Genomic DNA, 20426 nt, shown 5'->3' with positions numbered 1-20426 from the left:
ACAAATTATATTATGAAGGCAATCAATTAATAGGGCCGATCATATAGATATTCATCAATATTTAAATGTTGTCATCATCCTTAAAAAAAAAAAAAAAAAGTTGTCATGATACGTTGCATCTTTAAAATTTTCTATTTCTTTTTTAAGGGAATTTTGTCCTGAAATTTGAATTGGTGTGGGTAAGAGGGTAAGGATGCTCACAGCTTATATGCATCTTAAAAGTTGATCATAATGACTCACTCGATTACCTATTTGTTGTTATATTTACTCTCAAGTTTTTATCAACATTTCTTTTAAATTGCTATTTCTTCAAAACAAAACAAAAATTGCTATTTAATGGAATGTTGGAGGGAAAAAATAATTAATTTGATTATATTTAAAGAGCCGCTTCTCTTTGAATTCTTTTCAATAAATTCCATTCACCAAGTTATGGTCCGTTATAATTCAATCATTTAAGCTAGTAAGATTTATGTGTCACTGGGTATACTTACATTACATGTGCTGTTGAATATCAATAAAGTCACATTAATAATTGTAGGACTTTATTAATATATCGACTCTGCCCAATGACTAATATTAATATACCCAATGGATTTTCCATATGCTTTCATTTTGTTTGGTTGTAAATGGCCGTAATTCATGATGAATTTAGGTTTATATCATGACATCATCAAGCCTATGTAGCTGCCTGTTTAGGGGTGGCAGTTCGGGTTACGTGTCGTGTTCATGTCGTGTCTTATTCGTTTTCATGTACTTTTTGACAGACCCAGACCCGACCCATTTATTAATCGTGTCTAGGAGCAAAACTCAAACACGACCCACTATTTTTTTGTCAAACCCAGACCTAACCCACTAAGACCCATTTATTAATCGTGTCTCAATGGACCATGTAACCCACGAACCCACTTAGACCCACAGGCCCATTTAGACCACTAAACTGTTGGAATCGATCTAGGGTTTAAGAAAATAATTAACGCTTCGGGAAGCGGCGGAATTTTAAAAATTTTCTTTTATAAGTAAAAACGATTTTTACTAACCTAGACAAGTGCAAGTACATGTAATTAAAAACTAATATGAGCTAGAAGTTTACTAACCTTTCTTGAAGCTTGAACTTTGAAGAAGCTTTTGGAAAGTTTGCAACGCTCGTCTCCCCTCGCAGCACGTCTCTCTTTCTTTCCTCGGCACCTCGAGCAACCACGAAAGTTTCTATCACTAAATCACTCGAAAAGAAGGAATCAGTGAGTGGGCACTTTTAAACACTACGACTTAAGAACAAGTCTTGAAGTCGCAGAGCTAAACACTAGGTCGAGTGAGGACCTACGTGCCAAAACAAGAAAAATCGAAAATAAACTATAGAGAGAGAGAGGGGCGGCAACCACAAGTTCTAGAGATAGAAGCTCTCAATCTCTAACTTATGTGGAATGAGAAAAATGAGAAGAATGAGGCTCCTATTTATAGGAGAGGTCTTACCTTCAATAAGGTAGTTTCCTCTTCTATAGAATATCACATATTCATGAGCCAATTTCCTCTTTTCCTCTATGATGCACTCGGCCAAGGTGGGCTTCATTAAGCCTTGGATTTGTTTCCTTTTTTTGTTCCTTGCCTTGCATCTTACTTGTGTTGGGCGCCTACCTCTTATTTCCCTTAAAGGAAATTTGTTTCCTCTTTTTCTTTTGGTAAGTATCTTCATACATTTATGCACAAAATATTCTCTCTTGTTTCTTGGGTATTTGGGCGCCTATAACTTATCTAGAAAGACCTTCTAATAGCTTTTCCACTTGTTCATGACAACATGAAAAAAGGCCCATTAAGAATTTTCAATAAAATTCTTATGAAATGAAATAATTCACGAGGCCCAATAATCAAGTTATGGCCGAGTGACATTAAGTCATCAAATGAACTTGTCAAAAAATTTATTGACATTCATTTCATCATATGTCTCAAAAGACAAAATTACCCTTTTGACAATTTTCGTTCTTGTTTTGACTTAGCTTCCAGTTTAACTATTCCTATCGATGTGATTCGTGACAGTGACCTCATGGACCCAAATGAACAAAGCTTGAGCTAAACACTTGGACTCAAAAGTTCACAAACCTTTTCCAAGTTTAGCTTAATGCCAACTGACTCCACTAAAGAGCTGACACTTAAAATCTCTCGGTTCAAATGAATTTATTTTCTACTCAAGAATTCGACCTAATTATGATGAGCGGATCCACTGAATATTATCTATGTTTACCCTTCATGAATGTCATCAGCTAGTCGGGATTTACTAAATTACCATTTTACCCTTCTAGCTGTTATTTCCTCAACTCCTTTGTCGCTTGTGAATAAGTTAGAAACAATGTATTGACGAGGAGCTAACAAGTCACATTGTTTCATCCAAAAGAGTCAGGACTCAATTTGGACACTGGCCAGTTCATTTATTCACACTCCAAGGAACAAAGCATGAGGTGACATACATTGCATTTCAGCAATCTTGTACATGAATTCCATATCTATGAGAACTTCACAAAGTTACTCATGACAGACTCACAACTTAGTACTTCACCAATAGGCCTTGTTCGGAATCACATAGTGAGTCCGAACTTTGACTTTCTCAAATGAGAATACTAAGGTGTGAAATGGCATGTCTCATTTCAGGATTAAGGTAAGCATGATGCAATTCATACATAGTGACTTCGAGACATAAGAGGTTAAATGGTTTGTTCTTATATTGTCTCTAGAAGTGCACTGGTCAATTCAGTACCTTCGGAAGATACCTAGAAGAACTATAGAGTCCCCAACTCTCAATGCCTCATAACCAGACATCATAGATTCTTCTAACAATCATACTGAGGTCAATAGTCCTTTGACCCTAAGATTGCGAATATATCGTTTTAAGCAAACTACGAAGAGTTTGTTCATGCAAATCTACATTTGTCTCTTCGTAAGTTGTTAAGTTTGTTTATGGACTAAAAGACTAAGGTTTTATCATAAAGCTTCAAACAAAGAAAGAATGAATGAACGTTTCAACTTTATTAATGAATAGATAGGCAACTACAAGCAAGAGTCTTCATGAGACTTTATTACATCAAATGTACAAAATAAAGACTACAACTCTTCTTGTGGGCACCATTGACAACATAAACACATTTGAATGCGTGAATCGGTTTAGGCCCTTAGACATGTTTACTTCAAAATATTGAAATCCTCTAAATCAAATTAAATAACAAATTAGTCAGAATAAGTAATTAATAAAAATACTCCATATAATCAACTAAGCCACCAATATAATATTTTTACTAAAAAAGAGAAGTTTAAACACAATCCATTGGGTCATTATGGGTCTTTATCGTGTTTACCCATTAACAACCTATTTAATATTCGTGTCTAATTGGGTCCCAATGGGTTTTCGTGTTCGTGTCGTGTTCACCCGTTATTTAATCGTGTTAATCGCGTTCGACACGGATGGACCCAGATTCATTTTAGGTCGACCCAAACCCATTTACACCGTGTCGTAACCGTGTTGTGTCTCGTGTACGGCCCAAATTGCCACCCCTATGCCTGTTAATCATGTTTTACTGGATTTTTTAAAAGCATCCAAATTAAAGTTCAACTCATTTGCAAAATATAAATACTGGCTGCCAGAATGTAAACACCTTTTAGCGGGCTAAATATTTACTTATAAACTGCAAAGATAGTGAACACACAGAAAATAATGAAAGATTATTTTTCATTTTGAAAAACGATCATCTCCAACTCACTCTATAATATAATAATAGAGTGTGATTGGATGAAATGGAGTTGAACTGTCTATAATTCAACTCTATTTCTTACTCTATTATAAAAATTTGTTAATAGAGAAAATTTATATATAGAGTTTCGCTATTCACCCACTCTATAATAGAGTGAGATTTTAATTGTATTAAATTATTTTCATTAATAAAAAAAACTCTAAATTATTATAATTTATACATTATATTTATAATTATATTATTTTATACAAAAATAAATATCATACTCTTTAAATTATTTTATATTATTCTTATTAAAATTTGTAATTTTAACATGATAGATAGTAAATATATATTTATATATATATATATATATATATATATATATATATCTCTATTAAACAAACTTAAAAAAAATACATGATATAAATATATAAATAAAATTCTAAAAAATATTTTTTTCAAGAATAATACAATACAACAATTAAAATTAAAAAAAAAATATAATGCGTCTTAGTTAACAAGTTTATGAAATATGTATTTACATGATTTAGAAATTATATATAATTCATGTAAAAAATTGATTGGATATAAAAGATACAAGTTAAGTATATGTGGGCTAAAATGTGATATATATATATATATATATATATATATATATATATGTATGTATATATATATATATATATATATATATAAGTTGTTAAATCTATATAAATAATATATGGAATATGCTTTTTTTGTATTAAAAATAGAATTTTAGGTTGGAGATAAAATACTATTTGATTTAACATAAACCGTATAATAGAGTGAAAAAAATGGTAATATATAATTTTGGAGATGCCCTAACCAAGAACTTTCTATTTAAAATAAGTGAAATTTGTTGTAACTAGCCAAGTTTGTCATTCTTATTGAGCGAATAGCTCAAGTTTCATTTTATTAAGCAAATAACCCATATATTCGGCTCAGACCATAATGCCTTCACTTCATTCGCGAATAGATTAATTTAATTAACGTACTGGAGTGAGTTAGGTTAATTAATTAACTTATTGGTTGAATATTAGCTTAGGTTCTGATTTTTTTTTGTGAGTAAAGTTAATTTACTAAATGATTGAATTAGGAATTAGGTTAATTAATTGAATGCTTTGAATATCAATTGACTTAAGTTCTTATTTTTGTAAATTTTTTATGAATTTCAAATCCTTCACGAATCAGTTAATTAATTAACCTAACTCACTCCAGTACGTTAATTAAATTAACTTATTCGCGAATTTACAGTGAATCAACAACATCAGAGATTTTTCTTTCTCTTCTTCTTTTTCTGCGGCGAGGATTCGTCGAGGCCTCCATCGAACCGGTTCGACTCGAGGCGGAGAGTTAGCAGTCTCGGGAGACGAACGAGCTCGGTCGCCGGAATCTCGCCAGTGAAATGGTTTTGCGAGAAATCCAGTCTTTGGACTCGGCGGAGCTTCGAGATCCCGGAGCAGGAGGGCGTGGCGGCAACAGATGTGGTGGAGGAGTCGTCGTCGGAGAGGTTTGGGGCAGCGGTGAGAGGGAAGGAGTTAGGGTTAAAGGAGGTTGTGGATGATAGGGATAGTTTAGGTAGTCTATTAAAGTTGAGTTATTTACTTAATAATATGAAACATGAGCTAGTCCCTGAATATTATTGAGCCAATTTGTCTATTCTTCAAAATAGCCCTTAAAATAAAGCATCCAAATTAAATTGCTACTCATTTGCAAAATATAAAACACGTTTTAAAGGGTTATTTATTTACTTATAAGATAATGAACACACAAAAAATTATGAAAGACACTTTTTTTTTTTTTGAAAACTTAATGAGTAACTTTCTATTGTGAAGATAAACATCCAAATTAAAGTGCTACTCATTTGCAAAATATAAAACGTGCTTTAGAGGGTGAAATATTTACTTATAAGATAATGAACACACACGGAAATGAAAGACACTTTTTTATTTGAACAACTGATATTTTTACCTCCTAAACTACAACTCTTGTAACAACTTGTCTCTCATAATATAAAAACTCGATCTTTGCCTCTCAATACCATGTTTTGTATCATTACAATCCTTCTGTTTATTGTGATGTTAAAACGTCAGTTAAGTAGTCACATACGGAACCTCAAATAAAAGTTATTTTGGTAAACTCGACATATTATATGATAAGTAATATAATATTAATTTTAAAAACAGATTTAAATTATAAATATAATTTTATCACTTCATCTTCTCCTCTCTCTCTCTCTCATGTAAAAAAACCATAAACCATTCATGTTTTTGAGCTTAGATACCTCAATTTTCAAAGGATCTAATTCTCTCAACGTAACAACAAGGCCAATCTAATTTGTTTCCTTTTTCTTTTCTGCTTCTTTTTGTTTTTTCTTCTGAGTCGTGGAAATGCTATGGTCGAGCTACGAAAATTGGGAAGTCGCCGCATCTTTTTCGCCTCCGTCGCCTGAGTGGTCCACGAAATCGCTCAACAAGACCTCGTGGCAACCATGGGTCCCCTCAAAACCCCTAATCCCAACTTCTGTAACCGCCATCACCAACCGAGGACAATTTGTCGAATACCTGGTGGGCATCTTCGATCGATGACATAGACTCATCGTAGTCAATAATAGACTCGACCAAATTGTCCTTTACCAGCAATAAACACGAACGAGTTGTCGCACTAAAATGGCGGCATCATCTTCCTCGGGGTCATTATATATACTCATCTGACTCGTTTTCAGACTCATTATTCTCGCCGGAAATCTCGAAGGCATCGTCGTAGCTGGAAGGACAAAGAGACCAGGTGCAATAGAGCCCTAAGGTTAAGAAGAAGAGCAAAGACCTCGCGTTCTGATACTAAACGACGTCGTAGACGCCGCCACAATCACTCCTCTGATTTCGATGAATCTTCTTTCGAATCCGATTATTCAAGTCCTTTTTATTTAGGTACTAACCGCCAGATTTTTAAAAACTAAAATGTTTTAAAGAGGGCAAATATTATACTTATAAACTGCAAATATAACACACATATAAATGAAATATAATTTTTTATTTTGAAAACCTAACAAGTAATTTTCTATTGTGAAAATTAATTGAGTTACCTCATGTTAGTTTTAGAGAGCAATTGACAAAGGAGTTGAATTGTATGAAGATAATTCTCATTACTTTGATCTTCACGATTCATACATTATATACTCAGATGCAACTGAGATCTAACTAACCAACTGTGTAACAGAATAGCCAACGTGGCATAACAGAGTCGCCCACATGGCTTTGCCACGTGGCTTGTACATAAATAAGCTAGCGTGTGTTGCACGCTTAGCTTTACACTCTAACACTTCCCCTCAAACCCAGCGCACTAGAGTCAGTGACTCGAAGTTTGTCCCGCCATTCCAAAAACTCTTTGCTAGGTACTGCCTTGGTCATCACGTCAACGAGCTGATCTGAGGCAGGTACATGACGGACATCGATTTCCTTGGCCTGGACTTTCTCACGAACAAAGTACAGGTCTAGCTCAATGTGCTTTGTGCGTTGATGTTGAACTGGGTTAGCTGCCAGGAGAACAGTACTTTGGTTATCACACCAAACCATTAGAGGTTTTCGCACTGGGACTCTGAGCTCTGACAACAAGGACTTCAACCACGTGATCTCTACGACCGTAGTGGCTAGGCTGCGATATTCTGCTTCAGTGCTTGAGCGTGACACCGTTGGCTGCTTTTTGGACTGCCAAGTTACAAGATTATACCCGAGGAACACACACATACCTGATGTTGATCGTCTGTCATCAGGATCTGAGGCCCAATCAGCATCACAGAACCCTGTTAGTTCTGTCAGATTGAGACTGTTGTTTGGGCGAAGAAGTAGGCCATGATTTGGTGTTCCTTTGAGATAGCGTAGGATTCGTTTGACAGCTCTCCAGTGTTCTTCTGTTGGGGATTGCATAAATTGGCATACTTTGTTGACTGAGTATGAGATCTCTGGACGGGTAATCGTGGCATATTGCAGTGCTCCTACCACTTGCTTGTAGAGTTGATGATCTTCAAGTTCTGTGCTTCCAAACTTGCTTAGCTTTGTACCACTTGCCATTGGCGTATGCATGCCTTTGGCTGTGGACATTTTGGACTTTCTCAGCAGGTCTGTTATATACTTCCCTTGTGACAAGTGCAAGCCAGCCGTTGTGTGTTTAGCTTCTATGCCCAAGAAATAGTGTAGTTCACCTAGATCTTTAAGAGCAAATGAGGCATTCAGGGACTGGATGAGTTGACTGATTTGACCTGTGTCATTTCCAGTGACCAGGATGTCATCAACATAGACCAATATGAATATGATTGAGTCTCAACTGAACTTGACAAAAATAGAGTGATCAGACTTGGCACTGGTGAAACCAAACGAGAGGAGAGTGATGTAGTGTATCAAACCAAGCTCTTGGGGCTTATTTTAAGCCATACAACGCTTTGTGTAATCTGCAAACTTTATCTTCTTTGCCTTTCTGCTCAAAGCTTTGTGGCTGTTGCATGTACACTTCTTCTGAGATGGTTCCATTTAGGAACGCGTTGTTAACATCCAACTGAGATATTCGCCACCTACGTGATATTGCAACTGTCAGAACAACTCGAACTGTTGTTGGCTTTACGACAGGACTGAAGGTCTCTCCAAAATCAAAGCCTGGCATCTGATGAAATCCCTTAGCTACCAACCGAGCTTTAAGTCTGTTAAGGGTTCCATCTGAGTTTTCCTTGACTCTAAAGACCCACTTGCAGCTTATAGGACACCTGTTGGGTGGGAGGTCTACTAATGATCATGTTCCATTCTGTATGAGAGCATTGAACTCACATTGCATAGCTTTGTTCCACGCTACATCATTCAATGCATCATCAGCTGTATCAGGTTCATACACAGTGGTGAGGAAAGCCTTTGGTTTGTGAATCCCATTTTTTGCTCGTGTCATCATAGGGTGAGTATTTATGGTTTGTGGTATGGTTTGGGTGGATGGTTGAGTGTAGGTTATTATGTCAGTGCATGTATTTCTGGTGCTAGGTTGGTTTAGAGTGTGATCTGGTGTGTTATCTGTGGGTGTATGTAATTGGCTGAGTTGGTCATTTGTGGTCATTTGAGGTGTGTGAGGTATATGATGAGAGGTTGGAGTACTCTGTGGTGTAAGGATTGGGATATTTGAGGTGGTGTATTCGGTTGAGTGGTGTGCAAGGCTTTCTTTAAGGAACAATTTTTTATATGGAAATACTGTTTCATTAAAGACAACATTGCGAGATATGATGACCTTTCCTGATGAGCTAAGGCATTTGTACCCTTTGTGATTAATGCTATACCCCAAAAATACACGAGATTGTGATCTGTAATTGAGTTTGTGATGATTAAAAGGTCTGAGGTTTGGAAGGCTCTCACACCCAAATGTCTTCAAGGTGGTGTAGTCTGGTGCAGCTTTGAACAGAACTTCAAGAGGACATTTTCCTTGTAGAACTGGCGTTGGAAGCCTGTTATGCAGATAGACAGCAGTTCTGTAAGCCTCATCCCAGAGTAAGAGTGGCAGTGATGCACGTGCAAGTAGTGTGAGACCATTCTCCACTATATGTCTGTGTTTTCTCTCAGCAAGGCCATTCTGCTGATGAGAATGAGGGCATGAGACTCAATGTTGAATGCCATGTTCTGTGAGGAATGAGGTGAAGGCCCGATACTCTCCACCCCAATCTGTCTGGATGGCCTTTATCTTGTGACCGAGCTGAAGTTCTACCCGAGCTTTGAACTGAAGAAACGCACTGAAGGCCTCAGCTTTGGTGTGAAGCAGATAGATCCAGGTAAACCTGGAGTAATGATCCACAAAGTGAATGTGGTACTTGTAGCCACTCTTGGATATCATTGGGGCAGGTCCCCACAAGTCTGAATGCACCAGCTCCAATGGTGTGGTGTACACATTTTCAGAAGACACATATGGAAAATTGTGTATTTTGCCTTTGCAACAAGCAGTACAAAATGTAATATAAGCTTTATTTATGCCAGAACTGAGTTTATTACAACTTGCCAGGACACTCTTTACAACATTGATAGACGGATGGCCTAGTCTATCATGCCACAGTGAGAGTGTTTAACTGTCTTTGGACGTCAGTTGGCTAGCTGTGGAACTCTGAACCTGAGCTTGTGCTTGAGATGCCAGGTTAGCTGATTGACAGTGTGTAGAGGTAGGCTTGAGATCTTTGGGATTGAGCGCATAGAGACCATTATGTAGCTTCCCTTCAAGAAGAACTGCTTTTGTCCCCTGATCCTTAACACAACACGAGTGAGGATGAAACTCAAAGAACACAGAGTTATCCTTAGTAAACTTTGACACACTCATCAAGTTTTTGGTTATTTTAGGTACATGCAATATATCCCGTAGCTTAAGACATTCGTCCAAGTTTGAGCTTTGAAAGCTAGAACAACCAACATTAGAGATTGATAAAGCCATACCATTACCAACCATTACTTTGTTCGAGCCATTGTAGCTGGACTGAGTTGTCAAGTTGTTGGAATCTGGAGTGATATGTGCTGTGGCTCCTGAATCTGGGTACCACATTGGGTCATACGCAGTCTCTGGTATGGTGAGATAAGTCTGATGGTATGGCAAGGAAGAGTAACCACCGTTATTGTTGTTGTAGTGACCATTTTGGTTGCCATAGCTGTTGTAGTTGGTGTAGTTGCCATCACAAACTTGAGAGAAGTGAGCTTGTGGAGGAGCTGAGGGTCTGAATTGGTGGTGTTGTTGTGGTGGTGGTCCTGAGAAGGCTTGATCGAATCTATGAAAGCACTTGAAGGCAGGGTAGCCTAGACGACCACAGATCTGACAAAGAGGACTATTGTTGTTGTTGTATCGACCTCCACGGCCACGGCCATTGCGACCTCCACGATTATTATTGTTTCTTCCTCCATTGTTGTTGAAATTCTGGCTGCGTTGACTGTTGTTGTGGCTTTGAGTGGATGAGTTTGTCTGAACAGATGTGAGGTTTGCTGAGTGATTGACTTGACTTCGTTTTTCCACTCGTTTTTCTTGTGACAGAAGGAGTGACTCGATCTCAGCGACCGTGTATGGTTCTACTCGTGTTTCAATCGAAGTGATGAACGAATCATATTCAGCGCTAAGTCCATCAAAGATTGCTCCGATATGAGCATCAACTGTGACAACATGACCTACCGAACCAAGTAGATCAAAGAGATTCTTGATTTTAAGAAGGAATTCATTCATTGAGAGTGAATCCTTTTTGGTACTTTCCAGATCGCCTTTCAACTGTTTGATTTTAGTTCTCGTCTGAACTGTGAAATATTGTTGCAGCGTGGACCAGATCTTGTTCGACTCATCGCATCCGATCATGCGTGTGAGAAGACTTTCAGTCATAGACGAAAGAAGCCAAGACGTGAGAAGTTGATTTTGTCTCTCCCAATCGAGAAAGGCGTGATTGATCTGACCTGATTTCTCATCGGCGAGTGAGAGAAATTCGCTGGTTTGGACGTCTCCGTGAGAAAAGATTGGAGATTGTGACCGCGAATCGCTGCTGAAACTTGATGATTCCACAGAAGATAGTTGTCGTTGGAGAGCTTGATCGACAAAGAGTGCGAGAACACCACTGGTCCGGATTTCTCCGCCATTGAAGACGAAGCTCCGCCGAGAATTGGTGATTATTCGATTTCCGGAGAATCTCCGAGCTCTGATACCATGTTAGTTTTAGAGAGCAATTGACAAAGGAGTTGAATTGTATGAAGAGAATTCTCATTTCTTTGATCTTCACGATTCATACATTATATACTCAGATGCAACTGAGATCTAACTAACCAACTGTGTAACAGAATAGCCAACGTGGCATAACAGAGTCGCCCACATGGCTTTGCCACGTGGCTTGTAAATAAATAAGCTAACGTGTGTTGCACGCTTAGCTTTACACTCTAACACCTCATCTGCCAAAAAATCTTATAATTGTTTACTCCTCATTTTATTTGTGCATTTTTTTAGTATAACTTTATTTAACTTTTAAACCTAAAAATCAAATTCTTTTCGGACTCGCAAGCGACGGTATTATTCGTAAAAACGATATAGAGTTTCCAAAAGAAGTTTTGTCCGAATATTAAGGTCTTGACGTATTCCAAGATTATTTAGCACGTGAGCTATCAAAAACTTACTTTAGTGCCTATTTTGAGATAGTTACATAATTTCCTATTTTTTTAATTTAGTCCTACTACACTAATTCGTCTAACTAACTTCATTGGGCCTTATCTTTCTTCATTTAATGGGCCAAGAGTTGAATCATTAGGCCCTCTGGTAAGAATAGTCACCAACATATTAGTGAAAACTACCTGAACAACCTCACTTTATAAACATTTTCAAGAATACCTCGTTTCTCATTCTTATTCTTCTTCTGAAAATTTCTCATTATACTTGTACCTCATTTTTATATTCTTATTGTTGTTTATGGTGTTTTAAACTTACTTTTTTTTTTTACTTTTTATAGTTATCATTTTATTTTTTAATATTTGCTTATAATTTGATTAAAAATATAGGCAAAATCATCTAAAAACGAAATATTTATATATTTTTTTAGTAATTAGAAGTATTTAGGAAATCAACTTTCTTAAGCGTGAAATTTCCCCTTAGCATTATACGCTCCAACCTGACGTGCCACTGCAATTTATTTTTTTGTCGTATCAATAGGTCGCACGAGTAGCATGGCAGCATATAAAATTGAAAATTAAAATGGATATTATAAAGGTGCTATATGATTTACATTCAGTCCTATGCGAATGTAAGAATATTGTAAACGGACATCAAATCTAATCCATGCATATTTATGTATAATGTATGTATGAGTCAATCAGCATGTGTCCTCTCTCAAGTCTCAGCCCAACTACTTACAAACGTGGCTCACTGGCTTTTTGGGTTGGCTTTGGAATGATCATCTGACACTAGACAATGACACACTCGTCGTCTTTCAGAAGAAAGATAGATAAAATAAATAATATTCTACATATTACAGGGAAAAAAATAAAGCCTCTGTACTCTGTTCTATGATCTATCTACACCCTATTCCACGTGATGTGTCTGACCATCTTTGTCCTTGACTTTCAAAGTTTACCAAATCATCCCATTCTTCTTAGGCAGGTTTAGGCTAAACACACGAACATGATACATCGGAATGGAATTGGAGAATAATATTATACACAGATAAAGCATAGCTCTTTTACTAATGAACTCAATTTGGCGTCAAGCATGAGGGAGAGGAAGGAATAGAAACAAACCTAGCAAAATCATGCAAAAGGAACAGAGCAACACGTTCATTTATTAATTAATTAATTAAAAGAGGATTCAAAGGGCAGTGGTTTGTTGTTGTTGTTGAGCAGCGGAGGCGGCGGCGGAGTCCTGGAGGGACTTGAGGAGGGAGAGGCCCTTGCGCCTGCCCCTCTCGCTGCACTCGCCGCGCATGGCGAGCTCCACCGCACGCGCCACCTCCTCCGGCGGAGCCCTCTCCTCGGCGTCCTCTCCCGACGCGCCGCCGTAGATGACGGCCAGCACGCTGATGGCGCACTCCCGCTCCCTGGGCGACGCCGTCCCCATGGCCGCCACCATGACCGGCACGGCGAGCGCGTGGGCCGTCACCGCCGCCGCCCCCTCCGGCACGGTGCACATGAGCTCCAGCGCCGCCATGGCCCTCTCGGCCGCGGCGCCGTCCATGTCCGCCTCCACCACCGCCGCCACGGCGCCCGCCTCCACCGCTGCCCTCCGGTTCCCCTCCGCCAGGCACAGCGCCAGAAGCACCTTCGACGCCGCCCTCGGGGCCGCCGTCAGCCCCCACCCCACCACCGCCCTCATCACCGCCGCCGGACACTCCGCCTCCTCCCCCGGCGGGTCCCTCACCAGCGCCCTCTCCAGCATGTTCAGCCCCTCCAAGCGCTCCCCCTCCGCCGACGACCTCAGCTTCTCCCCCGCCCGCCGGAACACCTCTCCCGCCTCCGCCTCCGCCGCCGGCTCCGAGAGAGGGAGCCTCCACTGTGTGAAGCTGGAGGAGGAGGAGGAGGAGGAAGACGAGGGCAGTTGCTGGTGCTGTTGCCGGCGTGTGATCGGCGGCGGCGGCGGAGGCGACGGTGGAGCGGTGGCGGTGGGGCTGAGGGCGGTTTGGGTGCAGTGGCGGAAGAAGCCGCAGGAGAAGAGATGGGTCTTCAGCTTTGCTGGCTGTTGCTCCGTTTTCATTGTGGTCAACTTAGCTGTCACTAGAGAGAACAAACAAGAGTGTTGTTTGATTTTGTAAGTGAGAGACTGTGAGCCACCAACAATATGTACGTGTTGAGCGTCAGCGAGTATTGTCGCTTTCCACTCATTAAAGTCTTGTCAATGATATTTAATAAACAAAATCGCTACAAGCCCGAGGTTGCTTTGTTAATAATTTTGAGTTTTTTTTACCTTCTATTGTGGAAACATAAAGGCAAGAAGAAGAAAAAAAAAAGATTCTCATTGCACATTATTTAGGATCTAGAATAAGAAACATAAATAATCGCTACCGCCTGGAGAAATATACAATCCGGTCATCAAAATGTTTTAAGCTTAATGAAAATCTCGGGACTTTTACAACAAAAAAATTCGCCACAGAAAAGAGGGCAACCTAAAACAATGAGAAGTGTTAGGGTTTGGTCGGTTTGCTGGTGCTAGTTTTTCCCTTGGAATCGGAAAGGGCATAAGAAGAAAAGAGTGTTGTTGAGACACTAGGCCACGCGGGAAGATCACCTCCACTTATCGCGCAACTCTTTCTTCTCGGACATGATCCACGTCACGAAGATGGCCACGACTAGGGCAACAATGGTGATGAGAAGCAACGCGTAGCTGAAATCCTCGGTGAGTGAATCGTAGGTCTTGGACGGTGCGATTCGCGTGTAGAACAGATCGACTCCGTAAGCAAAGACGCTCGTTGTCGATTCCAGCTTGGTGGGCACCGTTACGATCCCTCGGAGTCCTTCCACTTTGAGTGCGTGCGTTACATAAGACTGAAAAAATGCCGAGTTAAGAACGCCCGCAAGCAAGAGAAAATGGAGGTCAATATTTTGACTGTGGAAAATGATAATGTGAATTCTGATATGCAAACAGGTTTCACCAAGATTATAAGGAGAAACTCTGAGTAAAAGTATTTCCTTTCGAAATCCCATCAAGGCACATGATTGTAGGTGCAATAATGTGGAACAAAAAAAAAGCCATGGGGGGTCGGGTCCACAAGTCAATTACAAACTTTTGGCCCCACAAGCCAAAACACCAATATCCATGTACTACTTGTCGGGTTTTCTAGTGATTTTTTTTTTCCCCTGGAACATAAACCATGACTGCTGGCAGGAAGATGAACTCTTGAGAAATCACTCAAGTTGTTTGTTAAGGAAGTGAGAGTTTTTACGGTGAATGATTTCTGTGATGTTTTTGGGTTTGGCATGAAATCAGAACATACCTGAGGTATGATCGGAATCGCATCTGTCAGCGGAATAATGCCTTCTTCTCTCTCAGCTGCTGACGGGTTGGCTGTTCGACGGGGGTCTAAAAATCGCTTATCAATTGCCAATACCTGAAAAAGAGTTGTACGAGCTATGAATATACGATGCAATTTACTGAATATAGGATGCCTGTGAACTAACCTGATCCCCAACAGTGCCGATAAGAAGATGTTTTGACGTTACTCCCTTCGTCGTTGATGTCACTGATATAGCTTTAACAGAGTGGGTGAAGAAGTAAGATTGCGACTTAGCAACGACCTCTGTTCGAGAGTACAGTGAGATGGGAGATGAAAGATTATGCTTTCCAAGAATCAACTTCCACACATCCTTATTGGCCTGCAAATGGAATTTGGTTAGACAAAAACCTCATTTGGCATACACATACGCAACATAAAAATCAGATATTGTCAACATACTGCTCGAGACTGGTCGTAGATCTCAATGACTGACATCTCATATCTGTGAGCTCTTAGATTGAAGTAGTGATACACAACCCAGTTCTCACTAAAGACCTACGAAACATATATTAGCACATAAGTGAAACACGCTTCATTTGATAACAAGAATGCAAGTGGCAGCGGTTTGTAAGCTTACAGCGTGGACAGGACCCTGTGAACCATAATGAGTCACTCGGTGCAATATACGACCAGTTATGGTATCAATAATATACACAAACATTGCTGAATCTTCTGGGGTGGCTGTTCCAATTTCACCACTGGCTTTTGGAGATGCAGTTGCAATGAAGAGTAAATTGTTTGAAACATACTTGTACATTACTTCTTGGTCACCTACAACCTTTGCCTGAGTGTGGACCACCTGAAAAACGCACACCGCTCAACGTCATTGTAATAAAATCTCACAGAGATCAAGTCAAGCAATCATTAATGTTAATTAGCATAACAAGATTCAGTTCAACTTTTTAAAAGGGATTGCACGTGTTTTTTGCAAATCCCAAGCATTTCAAGAATTTGTTCACCAGTAATTATATTGTTAAATAACCACTGTAAATATAAATCATAACAGCATACCTCATTCAGTTTCCTTGTCACTGTTGCAATTATCTTTTCCGATTCAGAGGGGAAAACAACTGACCAGACATCTCTGGACTCAAAGCAGTATTCATCAGAAACTTCTTGAGCGGAATTGTTCTTCAAAGCATGCCCCATGATGATGCCACTATCAGCACCGACTGAATACCAATATACGTTTGAAAATTCACGTTGAAAAATACTTTTAGCCTCTGGAGTTCTTGGGTATAAATACGCCTTCTGGTCTGGAGCCACTAGTAGGTGAAGACGCTGCTCTGTCGAATCCGTAAAAGGCAGTGGGATAACTTGTGCAACAGAATGCTTGGGACTAGAAGAACCAATTTCATTCCCAGTGTAAGTATCCACAAAAGAAAGAACAGTTGGTGCATCAGACGTTTGTCCACATCGACCGACGATGAGAATAGATGGATCCTGATCCATAGCATGATGATGAGGAACTTGCCACTGGTATATGCTAAGCCCAGTTGGATTTTCACATTTTGAGCTTCGAAGTGAAGACAATAAGCGGGACCAAACAACCCGTCCATCTCCAGTGTGCAAGGCAAAGAGCTTCCCTGATCGAGTCAGGACTACGAGCAACTTCCGAAAACCGTTGTGATCTCGTGTCATTTTGCTCTTCCCAGAATTCTTTAATCTCATTCCTTGAATTGCTGCAACGTCCTCGGCGCTTGCAAGCATTAAAGTTCCCTTAAGCTTCAGAACGTGTCCCTTTAAGTTACAAAACAATTAATTAGCATGTAAACCAATCAAAAAGAAAATTCCCAAAAGAAGCAGAAGAGTAGATACAAGAAGAACTTTCTGATACTTGGCTTGAACATAGTCATCCCGTATATTAAAAAAAAAATAGTTGAATAACGAACATGAATTCAAGAAATAAAAAGAAGATACTCTGTGCCTAATTTCCCTGTTGCTAACTTATAAATTCATACCTTAAGCCAGTCAATAAGATTCTCCTCCACTTTTGCTACTGATACACCATCCTTTTCAACAGGTAGCTCTGATGTTGCTACATCAACAATCGAGGCAAGGCCATCTTCCCTGCGCCAGACAATTGCTCCTTGTTGCAACAACAGCAACGAGTGATCTTCCAAAACAACCAAAGCTCTGAACCCATTAGACCTGTCTGTTCGGATATAACTGTTAATGAAAACCTTGTGCACAAGGCCTCTTTGATTGTCCAAGACTGTACTCTCCTTTAGCAAATCGTTACTCCAGTCATGAACTAGTTTCACTGTGAGCTGAATCATGCCATCTTCATGACGAGCTACTGCAACAGATTGTTGGTCCTCTGAGAGTTGGATCGGATCACTCACCACTACCGGGTTACTCATTTTATCCAGAACCTCCAAATTTCCTCCACCAGTCACTCTTATGAAAAACGTGAACTCATCAAATTTCACAGCAAACATCCCTTGGAGCTTTAAGGGCAACAATGTCGCCACACCAGAGGAACCTCCAACGAGTTTAGATAAATATGTTTCATGAAATTTAACTTCGTCCTGAAAGCTTATTGTCACCAAACTTGACTTACTGGCATCGAGTGCCACTACCAAGTCATCGGAAACTAATAACATATCCCCAGAAATCCCTCCTGGAAATACCGCACAGTTATTCTTTAGCAACTCTCCATTCTTTGCATTTATTTGGTACACAGCGAACTGGGAAGAGCCATCTGAGCCTACTGCATATATTACATCACTGCCAGAAGGCTGAATAATATGTTGAACCTCAATACTGCAGACACACACACACACACACACACAAAAGATAAGAAACACAATACACAAACATCAATAGCAACATCTCTTAAGAAATAAAAGATTAGCGATAACAGCCTTTGAGTGTTCACGTCCATTATACCTCTCAGACGCAAAATCTTTCTTCCACATAACCTCGCCGTCTATTCCAGAAATGGCTTGCAGAGACCCTTTACTGAAGACAAGGATTAAATCATCCTTTTCAGTTTTCACATTTTTCTGCACAAGAGAACCATTACAAACAAAGATGGCTAAGATGATTTTCAAAATGCACAAGAACCTCTCATAAGTGCAAATGTCTACAATTCAATTTAATCCGTGATCCTTTTATGTTTCCTCCCATCTTTTATCATGCGAATAATGAGAAACTGTAAACCGAAGGTAATGGGATGTGAGATTTAGTCGAAAGCAAAAAAAAATATCACGAGCTAATACTATTGACTAACCAACACAGATAGCACTGATTTCGAGGTCTTTGAGCCATGTAGAAAAGACTCCCAAACCATCTGACCATCAGGGAGGTTCCATGCTCTTAAAATACCCCCCTCAGATGAAAGGGTTATGACATCTGGATGGAAAATATTAAGCAGAATCTTAAGTCTTTGCATCAACAATCAATAAAGGCAAATTCTCACTTGTTTAACAGACCACATAAAGTGGAAAAATTCATTCAACATAACAAGTAATTTGGTGAAGGGAAAGTGGAATCATTACATTTCCCCAAAGCAATATCAATCCCGTCTATGATATCATTGCTGCCGAGAACGTGTCTCCAAACTGCACGAGACAACGTCGATATTGATAATAGGCTAAAATTACGAAAAGTTTAGCATGTTCTAAGTCAAATGGAAACACAAACTCACAAATCTCTCCATGTCGGAGATCAAGAGACGCGACAACGTTCTCTTCAGTTGATACCACCACACGCTTACGCCCAGCTTTCTGAGTATGAAATACAGCGTGCTTCACTTTCCCTATGTATCGTTGGTGCCTGGGTTTGATCAAATGAAAAATTTTATATCATAAGAAAAAATGTACTAATAAAACCATAATTCCTGGCATCGGATGAACAGGGTCTCTGAAACCCAAGAGATCATGAACATAAATAAGCTCTCCAACGATGTCGTATAGACTAATCGAATAGCCCAGTTAATTAGAACTGAAAAATGGATATTACAAAATTTAATCTACTGAAAATAAGCACATCAAGCACAAGTTCGTTTCCTGAGAAATATCATAAGCTAACCCTAATCCCGTGATAGGAATTCCTCATAATCATATTCCCGAAAGAAAACAAAATGAATCCTGGGTTCAAAAGAGACGAATCTGAGTAAATTAAATCAAATCTCTAATCCAAAAAAAAAAAACGAATGAGAGTAAAGCTTGAGAACCATCAGATATACGTATACAAAGCTTAATATAGATAGTTGAAATATTTGGAGAGCTTACCAGTCCATGAGACCAGCTTGATCTTCGTATAGCGCGAAGGAAGGCTTCGAAAAACTGAAGACCATGAGAAGAACAATGAAAGCTCTAACCGCCATAGCCATGGCGATTCTGAACTGCGTGAAATGTGCGAATCGCTTCTCCGAATCAGATCTGTGAAGAGACTTCGTTTTAGCCGAGAATCAAGTCATGAGTGTATATACGTCTCAAGAGTCTCGAGTCGAGTCTCTCGACTGAAAAAAGCCGGCTTCGTTTTAATAATAATTAATTAATTATGTAAATATGTTTGAGCCCATTGGGCTTTTCAATGTGGGGCCACATCAAGGCCCGTATAAAAAAGTGGCACAAATAAGAATAAGGCCGGGTACATTAATTTAATGATATGTACCCGCCCCAAATTTTATTGAGAGATTTGCACCAAAGTCACTTGTTATGAACAAAATTGCATCTATGTCACAACCAAAAAACGTGTTGCAAATAAGTCACTTTTATTTATTATTAGACCAAAATATCCTTAAAGTAGAACCATAGTTAAATATTTACAAAACAAAAGTAGACTAGAAGAAGAAAGTAGAACCACAGTTAAATATTTACAAAACAAAAGTAGACTAGAAGAAGAAAGTAGAACCACAGTTAAATATTTACAAAACAAAAGTAGACTAGAAGGCTGAATATGTGATTCCGGCGAGAGCTCCGGCGAGGATTACGGCGGCGTTGACCTCATCGAAGCGGCGATCGGCGCAGTAGTTGGAGTTTAAGTTAGAGAGATTAGGGTTGGGAGGGAATTTGATGAGAGATTAGGGTTTGGGTGTGGATATGAATTCTTGTTGGATATAAAATAAAAGGGTAATTAAGACATTGTATAGGTGACAAATATGCAAAAAAAAAGACACGAATGCAATTTAGACTAATTTGTGATACAAATGAAATAATGTGCTGTTGTTGTGA

At 39.2% G+C, this 20426-nt stretch overlaps 2 protein-coding genes across 2 annotated transcripts; both read right to left on the bottom strand.

Annotated features, from left to right (window-relative positions):
* Positions 1–12861: 12861 nt before the first annotated feature.
* On the bottom strand, positions 12862–14113 carry LOC149390816 (ARM repeat superfamily protein). Its single transcript, XM_089618887.1, has one exon. It carries the CDS (start codon positions 13944–13946, stop codon positions 13065–13067), a length of 882 nt encoding a protein of 293 aa, XP_089475013.1. The 5' UTR covers positions 13947–14113; the 3' UTR covers positions 12862–13064.
* A 73-nt stretch (positions 14114–14186) lies between these two features.
* On the bottom strand, positions 14187–19708 carry LOC149390815 (uncharacterized). Its single transcript, XM_089618886.1, has 12 exons — positions 19482–19708; positions 18896–19023; positions 18747–18809; positions 18479–18600; positions 18136–18251; positions 17205–18009; positions 16255–16983; positions 15821–16042; positions 15643–15738; positions 15368–15562; positions 15184–15297; positions 14187–14734 (listed from the first exon to the last, which is right to left on the bottom strand). The coding sequence occupies exons 1-12, from the start codon at positions 19580–19582 to the stop codon at positions 14474–14476; spliced, it is 2952 nt and encodes a 983-aa protein (XP_089475012.1). The 5' UTR covers positions 19583–19708; the 3' UTR covers positions 14187–14473.
* Between the last annotated feature and the right edge of the window lie 718 nt (positions 19709–20426).

The sequence above is a fragment of the Urtica dioica genome, chromosome 7 (genome assembly GCF_054948205.1).
Source record: "Urtica dioica subsp. dioica isolate 48M chromosome 7, U.dioica_male_clone48M_v1_H2, whole genome shotgun sequence".
Lineage (NCBI taxonomy): Eukaryota > Viridiplantae > Streptophyta > Magnoliopsida > Rosales > Urticaceae > Urtica > Urtica dioica.
Note: the sequence above shows the minus strand (reverse complement) of the source record. Positions and strands in the feature narration are given on the sequence as shown.